At 41.2% G+C, this 14506-nt stretch overlaps 1 protein-coding gene across 1 annotated transcript in view; it reads left to right on the forward strand.

The window, feature by feature from the left end:
• Positions 1-3625: 3625 nt before the first annotated feature.
• Positions 3626-14506, forward strand: part of LOC307097294 (kininogen-1-like) — a gene marked incomplete at both ends in the record, with an annotated part of 30556 nt that continues 19675 nt past the window's right edge. Inside the window, 4 exons of the mRNA XM_079767276.1 lie at positions 3626-3820; positions 8096-8206; positions 9786-9870; positions 13247-13419. Coding sequence (XP_079623402.1) covers positions 3626-3820; positions 8096-8206; positions 9786-9870; positions 13247-13419 — 564 coding nt within the window. The remainder of the gene's footprint in view (positions 3821-8095; positions 8207-9785; positions 9871-13246; positions 13420-14506) is intronic.

The following is a 14506-nucleotide window of genomic DNA, read 5'->3' on the forward strand; positions in this document are numbered from 1 at the left end:
CTGCATGATATATAGGAAAGATGCTCAGAGAGTAGATCCTAAGAGTTCTCATCACAAGAAGAAATCTTTTCTTTTTATTATATCTATATGAGACGATTAATGTTAACTGAACCTATTGTAATCATTTCAAAAGATGTGTAAATCAAAGCATCATGTGGAACCCCTTAAACTTACACAGGGATGTATGTCAATTATCCTATATATAAAAAGCATGTGGACCTATCACCAGGAGGGTGCGTGCGCGACAGGCACAGGTGGGTGGGTGGGGCTACGTGCGCAGCGAAGCATGCGCAGGTGGGCAGGGACATGACACTGTATCCTCAGGGCGCCAGCCAGATTCTGACAGGATGGAGAAAGGAGCCAGATACTCACACCCAGGACTTGACTCTGGGTATCGCAGCGCTGGCAGGGTCTTGATGCTGTGTACCCACAGGCTTCGGCGGGACCTGACGTTGTGTCCCTGCTGGCGCTGGCCCAGACTCTGACAGGATGGAGGAGGGAGCCGGATACCCACACCCAGGACACAGACAGCAGGCCGGAGGGAGCCCCATCCCTCACGGAATCCGCTGAATCAATGTTGCTTTTATATTATGTGTTTGTTGTTGTTATATCATGTTGTTATTGTTTATTTATTAATAAACTTATATATTACTTTTGTATGCATTTTTCTAATTTTCTTTAATCTCTGACACTTCTATTATAGAGAAAGGGAAAATGGTGACATTAAAATATTTCTTCTAATTAAATCCCTTTCAATGTGCACAAATTCATGCACCAGGCCACTAGTTTATTAATAAAACTAGAACGTGGCAATGGATTCAGGCAGTACAATAAATAGAAAAGCATGCAACTTTAAAGAAGGCCCATCTGGGTTCTAACCCCAGTCCTACAATTTATTGACTATAAGATCCTAAGAAAGTCATTAAACCTTCTTGGGCCCCATTTTCCTTTTGTAAAAAATGGTGATGGTGGCAGCCCATTTCCCTTTTCTCCCTAGGGTACAGCTAGATGTCATTTCATGAAACCACATGATGACACCCAAAATATTTAATAATATTTAATAACCAAAATGATGCCAGCACTGACTAACAGAGCAGATAAGAAAGCCAGTCAGAACGGTCGCCAACTATAAACCATCAGGGAGGCTCCAGCCAAATGTCTGCTCTTCAGAATCACATCCCTCCAGAGGCGTGAACACAGGGATAGCTGCATAAATAGAGAGTAAAGAAAGGTGAAATCCAAGAAGACCAAAAAAATGCGTAGCTCAATAACTCACAGGAGCATTTCAGTAGCGTTTTCTAATTTATAAAGTACTTTCACAAATATTGTATGAGTTATTGAAAATAGTACCTGGAAAACATGGGATTGAATGTTGCCAATTCATGTCCATTGAATGCATTTATAATATGCAAACACAGTTGCTGCAGCTGAATAATGGGGTAAGAAAAAAAATCCCTACTCTAGGGAGCTTACATTGTACGAGAGATTTAGACAAGATACCATTGATTGCTCCTTTTCTAGATTTGTTTTATTACACGGTAGCTAAAAAGTGTTTGTTATAGTCAGGAAATTGGGCCTGGGATTAGAACCCAGATCAGCCTCCTCCAAAGTCACATGCTTTCCTGTTTATTATGCCGCCTGTATACACTGGCAAGTCCTGTTTCTGAATCTTCACTTGAAACACCCACCCTGATCAGCCCTGTGCTCCTTTCCAACTCCTCCTGGACCATGCACATCAGTCATCTTCTCCCTCTCCCACCCTCAGCTTCTCCATCTTTGTGGGTCCCTCTTTCTTCCAACTCTGAGAACTTACCCATCTTTTTCATCCTTAGTTTCATTTCCTACATCTCCCACCACCCCCTGGCCCTGCCACACCCACACTAGAATCTACCTTCTGCCATCATTACACACCTGAAACTGCTGCAGTAAGTCAGGGATTCTTAACCAACCAGCCCTAATATTAGATATAATTTATATGAACTAATTACCAGGCTCTGCACATATATTATCTCATTACTCCTCAGAAAATCTCATAAGATATTATGATATTTCATTTTCCAGATGAGGAAATGAAGGCACAGAAAGGCTTTATGACCCTGATTTGCTCAGGATCACATAGCAGTTAAGTAGCAGAGCTGGATGGGAATCAAGGTTGGGCTTGCTGCCAAGCTCATATTCCTGCCACTCTGCTACAAGGCCATCATTCAGCTCCCATGGATCCCTCTTTTCCAGGGGCTCTCCGGAAGATTGGCTTGCCAAGCTAGATACCCAATCACCAACAATGAAGCCAAACATCTTTTTGGGGGGAAGAGGGTAAGACTTGAAGGCAAACATCTACTAGCCCATATCTTTATGCCAGGGTTCTTTTCCCAGCCTTACAAAGGATTCAGCATTCTGGAGAAAGGGGCTGATGCATAGATGATTAAAGAGTCCGGAGACAAAAGATAATTTTGAAAGGCATTGGGGACCAGCTAAAGGAACTGAAGACTCACCTCATCTAAGGACCCTGTGCTATTTATTTAACACAATTTGTCCTAAGGCAAGGTGGAGATAATACACTTCAAAGGGTAGGGTTTCAAAGGATACAGAAGCATTGTCAGTTTGGGGAATAGCCTACAGCTGTTGAGGTGTTTAGCCAACAGGAGGCAATAAAATGCCCTGAGCTGTCTGGCAGGAGACAATCCTATTCAGGTTTTGGGGGAAGTGCCCTTTAGCCGTTCCAGCAGGTAAACTACATATGTGGCTCAGCCATTGTTGAGCCGCCCAAGGTTCACCAACCTTTTGGTGAAACTCTTGTAATTATTACATGCTGGAATTGGTTCCTGGCATCTTTAACCTACCTTTAGACCTCCTCTCCCTGAATAGTCTAACTTGATCTGAAAGATCACTTAGGCTTGGTGAATGAAAGATCACTATAAAGTCCACCAAACCAGAAACAATAAGGAATGACAGGGTAAGCAGGCTTCACTCAAACCATCTCTCCTTAAGTTTCTCCCCTGTCTCCTCCACCCTTGGGAACATTATCCTTTTACAACAGATCCAGTTGAGTGGAGAGAGGCTGGTTTGGACAGAGACTAGATAGGATGCCCATTTTTTATTTCCAGTCATGCCAATGCCCTGGTATGAGACTCCCTGCACTTACTATGTCCCTGTGCATGTCCTCTCCAGGAGTGCAAAGAAATTTTATTGAAATGTATCTGCTCATGGTTACATTGTTGTCACATGTAGTGACCTTCATAAATAGCTTTGGGAAAGTCATTTGGGAAACGGAATAACGGGTGGTTGATTTTTTTTTCTCCTCCTTTATTGGATTGTACTCTGATTTGCTATACAAAGTTGTACAATTTCCTGGAAATGTGCTCATACATGCCTCCCAAATACAAACAAGCAGGTCAACGACCCAGTGTTGTAATATACCAGCCTGAAATCTGCTTGGATAATCCATACCATTTGTTCTTTTGTAATAGGGCAAATAGTGGAGGGCAGCAGGAAGCCAAGCAGAGCCCTAAAGTGCTAATGCAGAGAGAGGAGAGACAGAAGATATAAGAGGCTGAAGAGGGTTAACATCAGTTTCCAAGATAGCTTCCAATTCTTGGTGAAACTCCCAGAGGGAGACTGATAAATCATGAAGTTAATTGCCATCCTTTTCTTTTGTTCCAGGCTTCTAACAAGTTTCGCCCAAGACGACCAACAGCGAGAAATTGACTGCAATGATGAGGATGTATTTAAGGCTGTGGATGCAGCTCTGAAGAAATACAATAATGGAAGCAAAAGTGGCAACCAGTTTTTATTGTACCGCATAACCGAAGTCATCAAGACGGTGAGTGAGTTGTGTTTAACCTTGAGGTCATTTGGGATTTGTGCTATCACTTGAATCCAGGACACACACACACACACACACACACACACACACACACACACACACCCCACAGGGGAAAAAAAAACACGAAAACTGATAATTAAAGGTAGAGGCTTACAGCTCTTGGAAAAGACCAACCCCACTCTCTGGGCTGGGACTTAGGCAGGGTATGACTAGTCCTCAAGCCTCCAAGGTTGGCCTCTTGGGTCATCAGAGGACAGGTATCCTAAGCTGAAATTAAAGAAAGGTAGATGGAGTCATTTGAAAGGGACTATGTAGAGTGGGAAAATGCAGGAACTCAGTCAGGCCACAGCAAGAGGATTTACTGGGTGACCGGCCTTAAACTAAAATATAAAGACCTCCAGACCTCAAAGGGGAGGAGGTGTTTAAGGGGGTATGTCTAACACATACTGTGTAATCTCACACATAAATGGAATCTAAAAAAGTCAAACTTAACAGAAGCAGAAAGTAGAATGGCGGTTTCCAAGGATTGTGGGAAGGGAGAGATGGGGAGGTGTTTGTCAAGGGTACAAACTTTCAGTTATAAGATGAGCCTGGTCGCTTAGCTTAATGGTTGAGCATCAACCTATGAACCAGGAGGTGGTGGTTCAATTCCCGGTCAGGGCACATGCCCGGGTTGCAGGCTTGATCTCTAGTGTGGGGTGTGCAGGAGGCAACCAATCAGTGATTCTCTCTCATCATTGATGTTTCTATCTCTCTCTCCTTTTCCCTTCCTCTTTAAAATCAATAAAAATATATTTTTAAAAAATAAGATGAGTAGGTCTTGGGGGTCTAATGTACAGCATGGTGAATAGAATTAATAATACTGTATTTGCCAGAAGCCAATTCCAACATGTCAGCAGGGCTGAATCATCTGGGATAGCTAAACAGCATATCCCCCAAACCTGAATAGGATTGCTTGCTGCCAGACACCTCAGAGCATCTTAAATCTGCATGATATTGCCTCCTGTTGGCCAAACACCTGAACAGCTGTAGGCTATTCCCCAAACTGACAATGCTTCTGTAAACCCTACCCTTTGAAGTGTATTATCTCCACCTTGCCTTAGGACAAGTTGTGTTATTAAATAGCATGGGGTCCTTAGACAAGGGGTAGTCTTTTAGTTCCTTTAGCTGAAGCTCCTCTGACCCCCAATGCCTTTCAAAATTATCTTTTGTCTTTGGACTCCTTCTTAATCTATGCATCAGCTCCTTTCTCCAGATTGCTGAACCCTTTGTAAGGCTGGGACAAGAACCCCAGCAGTATTGTATACTTGAAATCTGCTAAAGGGCTAGATTTTAAGAGTTCTCACCACACACACAAAACAGGTAATTATGTGAGGTGACAATGTGTTAATTAGCTTATTTGTGGTAGTCATTTCACAATGTATACATATAGCAAATCATCTTCTTGTATATCTTAAACATATGTAATTTATTTATACCTCAATAAATATAACTCAATAAATTATACCTCAATAAAACTAGGGTAAATGAGGGACAGTGGGGTATGTCAAAAGGAGTCAGAAAAGTAGTTAATATAGTTCTACTATATTAGATAAAATACCTACATGAAGTCTTGATTGCTGAATGCATCAAGTGTAACAGCAATGTTCTAGTTGGTTTAGAATATTCTTTATCACTGATGGATACACTCAGGTTGAAGATAAATCCTGACAGGATGTGTGATTCCAAGAAATACAACTGGATGCATCAAAACTATTAGGTTGTGGCGGGGGCAGGAAGGAGGGTTTAGTTGTGATTTTGTTGTTGTTGTTGTTGTTTATATGAAAACATTCAGAATGATGCAACTGAAAGGGAAAAAAATCAAAATCAAACAACCTTTAGCTTTATTTCTCTTTAAAGTCAATCATCATCTCTTGATAAAGGAAAGATTAAGCAAACTGGGCTCAGCGGACCACTCTTCTCTCCAAGGACATCCCGGGAAGAGTTTGCCTGGGTGGCTTTGAAAACAAGCAAATCAGACACAACACAAGAACACTTAAAGAATGTGTATGGTATCATGTACCTCTGTGGTGGTTCATTCCACAGGACGAATGCATATTTGACACACTGCCTTATTGCATATCTAACCTATTTATTATCAGATACAGATGTCCTAACATCGTTGAGAGAGTGACACCACAGGACATTATAAATACGTGGTCCCATGGATGCTCTTTTTGCAGTGTCCTTGACATCCCAAGCCCAATGACCTTACTCTTATACCATGCCTCTCTCCACCAAGTTTTTCCAACTCCTTTAATTCATTGAAGTCTGTGTTTTCCATCTTTTGTTGTTCCAGTTCTAACAATTATCTAGGGGGACTAAACTACCCTGATTTTCTTTTTTGTAGTCTTTGTCCTGAAAGTCGGGGCCCAGTCCGTATAATGATCTTGGACACTGTAGAAAAAGCATCAAATAGGATCATATGACTTGCTGTCTAGCCTTAGTCAATAAACCTGTGGGACTTTTAAGCAAAAGTCACATGTAAACGTCCTGCATCCAGCATTGTTGAACTGTCATCAACGTTCTTGTGTCTGTTTTACTGTTACAATATTAGATAAATATGGAAGCAAAGCCATTCCACAGGGTCATTTTTAAAACAGGAATTCTGGTTCTGTTTTTTAAAGAAATGTAGAAATTCTTAATTTGGATCTATTTATAGTTTCAGCTTTCTTCAGCTGCCAGTGTGTTATCCAACTTTAGCCTAAAAAACCTGGCATAAGAGATTTTTGTTTTTTCGCATATGATCCTCTTAGACCCCTTCATATTTAGAAAATTAACATCTTTCTTTGGGGGAAATTCTTGGTTATTCTGCCATAACAGAATATGTATTAACTTGTAGATTCAGTGGTTTGATACCTGTTTAATCACGTGCTGATATTCCAGAAGGATTTCTTGCATTGGTGAAAATAAAGATGGGACACATGGGGGATATCTTTGTTTTTGATGTACCCTGTTTAGGAACTAGAAGTCTTGTGTCATACAAAAGAAAACAAATTATTATTAAAGGGAAAAAAAAGTAAAGTTAAAAAAATAAGCTTTCAATAGTTTGTTAAAATGAATTTCACTATGTCTCTGTGATAGTTTACTTTAGTGGAAGAAAAATCCATCCATTTGACATGATGAGATTAAAGAAAAAAGCCCATGGACTTTTTTTTTTTTTCCTCCTGAAAGTAACATTGAGCCATTCTGTTATACAAACTAATGTAGTCATGCGAGTCCTGGTGCCCTCGACAATGTTATTGGTGTTGTCCTCATAAACTGACTGACATCTGTGGCAAATGTGTTGCTGTTGGGTATTTTTTTTTTCTAAGATGTCCACAGAATCACTATCACCTACCGCTTTGTCAAAATTTGAGACCTGAAACAAACCTCAGAACTATCGTGTTTGACTCCATCATCTCCCAGATGCAAATACTCTGACGAGTGCAGGCTCTGAGAGAGCACTGCCCCTGGACTCAGGAGATACGGGTCTGGGTTGGCTTTGCCTTCCCAAGGTGGGAGCTGCCTAAGCTCTGCCCTCTCTCCTTGGGCCTCCTTTCTCTCACCTGCAAAGTGAGGGACGAGGCAACATCACCTCTCAGGTCTCTTGCTGCTCCAACATGCCAGGATTTTGCATCTAAAAGCTCATCTAACTCAGAACCTTTGGGCTTTAAAGTTTTATTAATTATTTTATGACATGTTAGAAAAAAATAGAAAACAAAAAAAAACAAATAAAATACTAAAATTACCCATAACTAATCTCACCATCCAGAGATACCTGTTAACATTATTTTCAAAAAATTCAAAAAGAAACTACTCTTATTTGTTGGTTTGCTTTCAAATTGTAAAAGTAATATATATTTGTTTTCAAAAAAATACTCAGACAATTTAGGAATGTTTGTTTAAAGAAGAGAGTAAAAGATAACCATACACCCAACACTGAGAGCAACATGTTATCAGCTTTGCTGCATAACTTTTCAGACTTTTAAAATCATGTATGTGCATGTAAATTGGTTTCTACAAAAATAGGCTAATGGTATGTATACTACTTTGTTACTTGAAAATACACGTTTATAAATATATTATGAACATTCTTTCAAGTGTTTATAACTTTCAGTATTTTTAGTAAATGTTTTGCTCTTGTTGAATTAAATCAATATCAAATATTTGTAACTGCACCAGATCGTTCTCCAATGGTCTGCTGTTGTCAGTTGAATAAGCCCTGTGTATCTTTGATTGCTTTTTTTCCAGGAAGACCAGGACATATTTTATTCTGTCAAGTACGAAATGAAGGAGGGCGACTGTCCTGTTCAAAGTGGCAAAACCTGGCAGGACTGTGACTACAAAGAACCTGAGCAAGCTGTAAGTGTGATGGTCCAGAGCCCCCAGTTTTCCCAATCAAGACTGCAAAATTATTCTATTAGTGCTGGGGGTGATGAGTACTGTTGATCCTGTTTCTGAGGGGTGAACATAAACCCTCAAATGTGTAGAAAAATCAAATGGTTGATGTCTATATTCTTGCATAGACAGAAAGGTCACGAGAAACCAGCCATGAGATGTGAAGAAAGCCCTCCCATAAAGAGGGGACTCCTATGACCAACTGGGTGCTTTATTTGTGCAGACCTGAGTTTGAATTCTACTCTGCCTCTAATTAGCTGACCACTTTTAACCCATGGGCTCCCTAGTAAAAGGGAGGTAAAATTGACCTAAATTGGAAGATAAAAGAAGATACATATGAAAAGACCTAGTTTTAATAACAAGGTCTCTTAACCAAGTGCCTAATATCTATTTGCCACACCATAGCTAGTTGTTTGGCCTTACCTGAGGGAGCTAACAGCCAGTATCTGCCAGGAAGCAAACCACTCTTTCCACAGTCCATGGACTCATCTCTTTAATGTGTCAAAATGTTATTGGTGGAAGTGGGGTGTCCACTGGTGGGAAGTGGGGGATCCTTTCTCCACGGGATATTGGGGGTCCAGTCCTCATGATATCTTGAGAAAAAGAATTTTCTAAGACTCACACAGGAAGATGAGAGATCTTTATTTGTGTGGAATTTCATATCTGCATTTCTAAAGTCCCATTTCCCTTAAACCAGTTCTAAAAGAGGTGCAGCTGGGGATTTAGCAGAGCCAAAAGCCAAACCAATGTCCCAAGTTTCCATTCCATGGTGGAGCTGTTTCTGGCACAGCATTAGGCTAGTTCCCATCCATTAGTCCATGTGTGTGTGTGTGTGTGTGTGTGTGTGTGTGTGTGTGTGTGTGTGTGTGTTGGGTGGGGGGGGAGGGAGGAGGAGGGTGGCATATGGCTGTGGGCCATGTGGGTGCATGCAGGGGAGTGTGTCCCCTGCAACAAGAGAGCCAGGAGCCCCAGTGAGCAAAGAGGCAAGAGAGAGAACTCCTTCGTTTAGGAGTTTAATAACTGACATTTCCCGTGCTTGCAGTGGCCACACTGACTATGTTCCCAGGTGTGACTGACAGACAAGTACCTTCCCTATGTCACCCAGACTTTACTGAGCATTTGTCTATTTGGCCTTCCCTTTGTTCCTTTTCAGTTAATAACTGGTTATTACAATGGTATCAGAAACTCCGCATCCTCTGTGAAGTTGAACCCTGACGTTGAATTGTAAGAGGAAAGTCTGGCAGGCTGGTTTTAGGGCACTGTGTTCACCTTGGTGTAAAAGAAATATCTCCTGGGCTCCAATCATAACATTATTTTAAACCTCACTATCTTCACTGCCACTCCTCCCGACATCTCATGAATATCAATGACTTGTAAATAATAATGATTAGGCTACAAAAACATTCATTCTTGTGTCTCAAAACTCTGTTAGAAAAAAATCTTAAGTTTGAAATAAGAGAAAAGCCATACTTAGCAACAGCACTAGGTGCACTTCTCCATCTGAAAGATTAAGATAAATGGTCTCCTTTTTCTTTCTTTCTAGGCCACAGGAGAATGCATGGCGACCATAGTGAAGACATGGAATAAGGAATTCTCCGTGGTTACCCAGACCTGCCACATTACTCCAGGTAGCTGATATACAGGGTGGCGCTGCCCCGGGGGGAAATGAACCATTTCCATGTGGGGCCAGGAGCATAACCTGGACAAAGTCCCTTCCCAGAGGGCAGTGAGTGGCTGCACAATGCCATTTGCAGCCTTGGTGGGAATTGGGGTCTGTGGTAACAGAGTTTTGAGGTGGGGCCCGGCTCCTGCCAATCATCCCCTGGACTCTCCCTGGACAGCAACACTGAATTAGGTGTGTGCTAAGGCCCTGGGAAAGGACTAGAAAACATGCCACATGCTTCAATTCTGAGGTGTCCTAGAGCCAGAAAAGCACAGGCTTTGAGGTCAGACCTGGCCTGCAATCCTTCAAAAGCTCTTCACCTTTTTGGTTTCCCTTTTCCTTAAAAGGGGATCACAGGAATTCTCACTGCAGAGGGTTATTGTAGACTGAAACTAAATGGCAGGCTTGAAGTTACAAGCATAAGAATGTACTGATCATCAGAATAAAAGTAATCATAGCTGACATTTATTGAGCACTTATTCCTAGCCACAGTGCTAATCGTTTTACATATGATGATTTATTTAATCCTCACAACTATTCTATGGGGGCAAGTGCTAATATTCTCATTTTACAAATGAGGAAACCGAGGCCCACCACAGTTAAATATCTTTCCCAGTATCCCATAGCTGGCAATTAGCAGAGTGGTATAGTAGACCTTGTAAGAATGGAGCAACTTATGCAGAGATATAACCACTATTAGCGCCTTCCCTCTGGTAGCAGTGTGGCTGGGTTCAGAAGATGGGCACATCTAGGGAATGTCAATCAGAAAAGCCAACCCAGAACTTGCTTTTTGCAAGATAGGGTTTTTGTATAGAAGGCTCCAGAACAGCATCCTCAGCCACACTCATGAACATCAGTGGAGGAGCAATTGTTCTATCTTGGCCTTTGTCATCCATAAGGAAGTCACAAAAACTATATTTCTTGAGTTTCAGCTCTTGCAAGAAGTGGCATTCAAAGAAAAACAATCCAAAACAGAAAAGAAATCACAATTATTTAAAAACAATTTTTGAGTAGCTTTTTATTATTTAGTTTAAGAACTTTAGCTCATAAGCAAATTTTCACATGATCCAGAACACAGCACTTATATACTAGGAGAGAAAAAGCTATTTGCCACAATTACTACTAGGTCCACAATCCCTTACCTGAAATCTTTTTGGCCAAATATGTTTCAGAATTCAAAATTTAAAATCTTTTTTAAATTTTTTAAAAATCTCCCTAGAAATGTTGGAGCAGGATGAAAAATCATTCCATCGCCTGGAAAAACTGAATTTGCATCTTTCCCTACTCGTCTCACCCTCAAAAGACTGCTCCATCTCTCATCTTACCCCAGTCAGAGCTGCCCTTGAGGTCAGCAAACCAGCCTCTGGTCTCTACTCCCTTTCCCCTCCCCCTTCTGTGTTCATCAATCTTTTGTTCTCAAATCAGTAATACTCTCCTTTCCCAGGTAAGTCCCCTCCAGTTTGTTAACTTTGTCCACTGCCCTGATGCCACATACCTTCTGCAAGGGGAGAGCAGTGAGGAAAGCTATGAATAGTCACCCAGCAAATCTTTTTTCTGACACACATGCTTATGGAGTGAGTGCCAAGAAACAGCTGCAAGGGGAGTTGTGTTGACCTACTTGCAACTGAGGGACACTGTTGTAGAACTCTGTTGGCCTCCTGATTCTGTTTGGGTCCTACACACTCGGACAGTGAGAGCCCAAGGCAAAGGGGCCCAGGGTGCCTTCATGACTTCCCCTCTACAGCGTGTGCCTCTACTGATCAGCAGGTTAAGGCTATCTGTTATAAACATTACTTGGTAACTTAATACAAGCTCGCTCCGGTTTTAATATTTTACCTGATTTTATTAAAACCCCATCAGTGGCACCCAATCATTACTGCTGACCACTCTTAATTCACTTCAGTGGGTCTATGTACACCCTGAAATTATATGGAGAACGTTGTGAGTACCGGCATTTTCTTGGAGAGGGCGCCATAGTTCTCATCAGGTTCACCAAGGAACCCATGACCCTTGGAATATAGTTCATAACCCCTGGCCTCCGCAGAGTGGCCTGGGCTCCACAGCAGAGGACTCTCTCTACCAATTGTCCAGACCTCAATCGGCAGTCCCTGCCTCCCGCTTTAAACCCCGGTAAAAAGTACACACAGCATCCCACACGCTGCCCCTGACTCATCCTGCTTTCTCGAGAGCCATTCCTCCCTTTGTTCCTTCTTCTCAGGCTCACACTTTATGTGGCCCAGTTGACCTTGACCACTTTACACAGGAAAGACCTCTTCTCCTCAGGAAAGTCTTTCTTGGGCTCACTCTGGGCTCCTGCCTTTCCAAGCTCTTGTCGAATTATTTTGAAATATCTATCTGCAGTTCTGTCTCTCCCACTCAATTTGGCCCCACACCTTCACCACTGCCAGGCTGACCAGCATCCCCTAAACGAACGACAGTTGAACAGACTATTCAGACACACTTTGACTGTGAAAGAGAGGGCTAAGGGGCTCCTGGCTCTAGAGGCCAGAGCAGCCTGGATTGCCTGCCTTATTAGCCTTTTATTGCAGTTTTTATCCTTAGATACAATGAATAGGGTGAGTAATCTTGCGAGGACACATGTGCTTACATTGTCCTCTAGGCAAGGGCATCCAGGGATTAAGCATAAGGATTCCAGTAAACATCTGGGGTCTGTATGTAATCACACTTGTTTGGAAAGGTCAAGGAATAATTAGGGGCGCTGCCTTCGACACTCCCCTATGTCTCCCCTAAGAAGGAATTTCGATAAACAGGGCAGGCAGCCTTCCACACACTACCCTTTTATCAGAATGTCCTCCTTACACCTTTCCAACCAAGTCTCCTGTGCTCCCCAACACACCACAGGGACCATTACTAACAAGTTAACATAAACACAGTCTACCTCAGCTCCTGACATATTACAGCAAAAGCAAAATATGTACATGTTTGTTTAAATGAATTGATATAAAACATTATATCCTGAATGAGACTTCAAGGAGCTTTAATTAACGCTGAAAAATAAATAATACTATATCTGTAACATTTTACTTTTTTATAAGAGGATAAATTAATGTATTATGTCTATAATTTACAATGATTTTTAAATAAATTTGAAATAATTATGCACAATAGTATGCACATAAGATGTTCCTAAGTCAATGGTAGGTTTTTTTTCCCTCTGACAAAAAAGCAGTCTTGTGTTCTCTTTTTCTAATACATACTAGAATTTACTACAAAGTTTGTTTTCCAGGGTCTTTAAATTATCTCACTTATTTAGGACAATGTATCTGAATGCGGGTTTTGCTCATTAACGCTGCCCTTTTGCCTACTCTTTCTTTGTCAAGCCGAGGGCCCTGTGGTGACCTACCAGTATGAATGCCATGGCTGTGTGCATCCCATATCGACTGTCCCCGCTGACTTGTACCCTGTTCTGAGACATGCTATTCAACATTTTAACAACCACACTAATCATTCCCACCTCTTCACTCTTAAAGAAGTAAAAAGGGCACAGAGACAGGTTTGTGCTTTAGTTTTCATTTCTCACAGTATTGTTAAAATTGGTTGGATCTTTATGTTTAGGGTTTCATCGTCTAAAATAAACCATTGATCAATAGAAAACCTATGATTCCATGACTGGTGGTGAGGGAGCTCTTTTATGTCCCCATCTGTCTGGCATAGGAGGTAAAGAGCTTTCTCTTGCGTCAAAGTGATTCGGATACTGCAATTTATAAAGGGCAAAAGTGTGGCTAATCAGACCACTGACTCTGAGGTTGGTTTTAATGAATGGGTAGTCAGAAATACATGTTTTTCTGAGAGATGGTGAGATGAAAAGATCATTCTAGCCTTAAGGTTTTAAGAAAATTGCATTATCACTTAGCTATCATGAGTCAAGCATGGTTCCAAAATATTAAATGGTACCCAAACAGTTGGCCCGGCTTTCTGAGCACTCTCTAAATTATAGTTTTCATATCATTAAAAGAAAGTAAATACTTGAAAATCTGGCTTTTTCATTGACCCAGTTCACTAAGTCTTTACAGAGAATTGACTGGGTCCCTTCTATTTCAGTGTCTAATTATGAGGGACTTACTTTAGTCAGTAACAGTCCCTGCTTTTAATAGAACATCCAACTTTCCTTCACTCAAGAGCTTTTTCTACTCAATTATGTTCATAGCCAGCTATTGGGGTGGGACTAGCTCAAGATAAAGCAGCACAAAATGTACTGCCTGACTGTCTAGGAACCTGAGAACTTATCAGTAAAGGCCATTCTAGCTCCAAAGTGGTTTTAACCATGTAGAAGAGTATTATTAATATTTCACAAAATTCAAAGGACATTATTTTTCTATTGCCTGGCAGAGGAAATATTGCTAGTTTTTTCTTAAGAAAATACAGTAACTCCACCTATATACTGCTTTTTTTTAAGGTGTGTAGGAGTGTGTGTGTGTGTGTGTGTGTGTGTGTGTGTGTGTGTGTGTGTTGAGGAGGGTGAGAGTCATAAAGTGCTCAATATTTATTCAGCCAAGAGTTTTGCCTAGTAATAAGAGTTTATATTTTTGAGTGCTTGCAATATGCCAGGCAGTATTCTAAGTTCCTCATAACACAGTGAA

This window comes from Cnephaeus nilssonii (assembly GCF_951640355.1).
Source record: "Cnephaeus nilssonii genome assembly, chromosome: 3".
Classification (NCBI taxonomy): Eukaryota; Metazoa; Chordata; class Mammalia; order Chiroptera; family Vespertilionidae; genus Cnephaeus; species Cnephaeus nilssonii.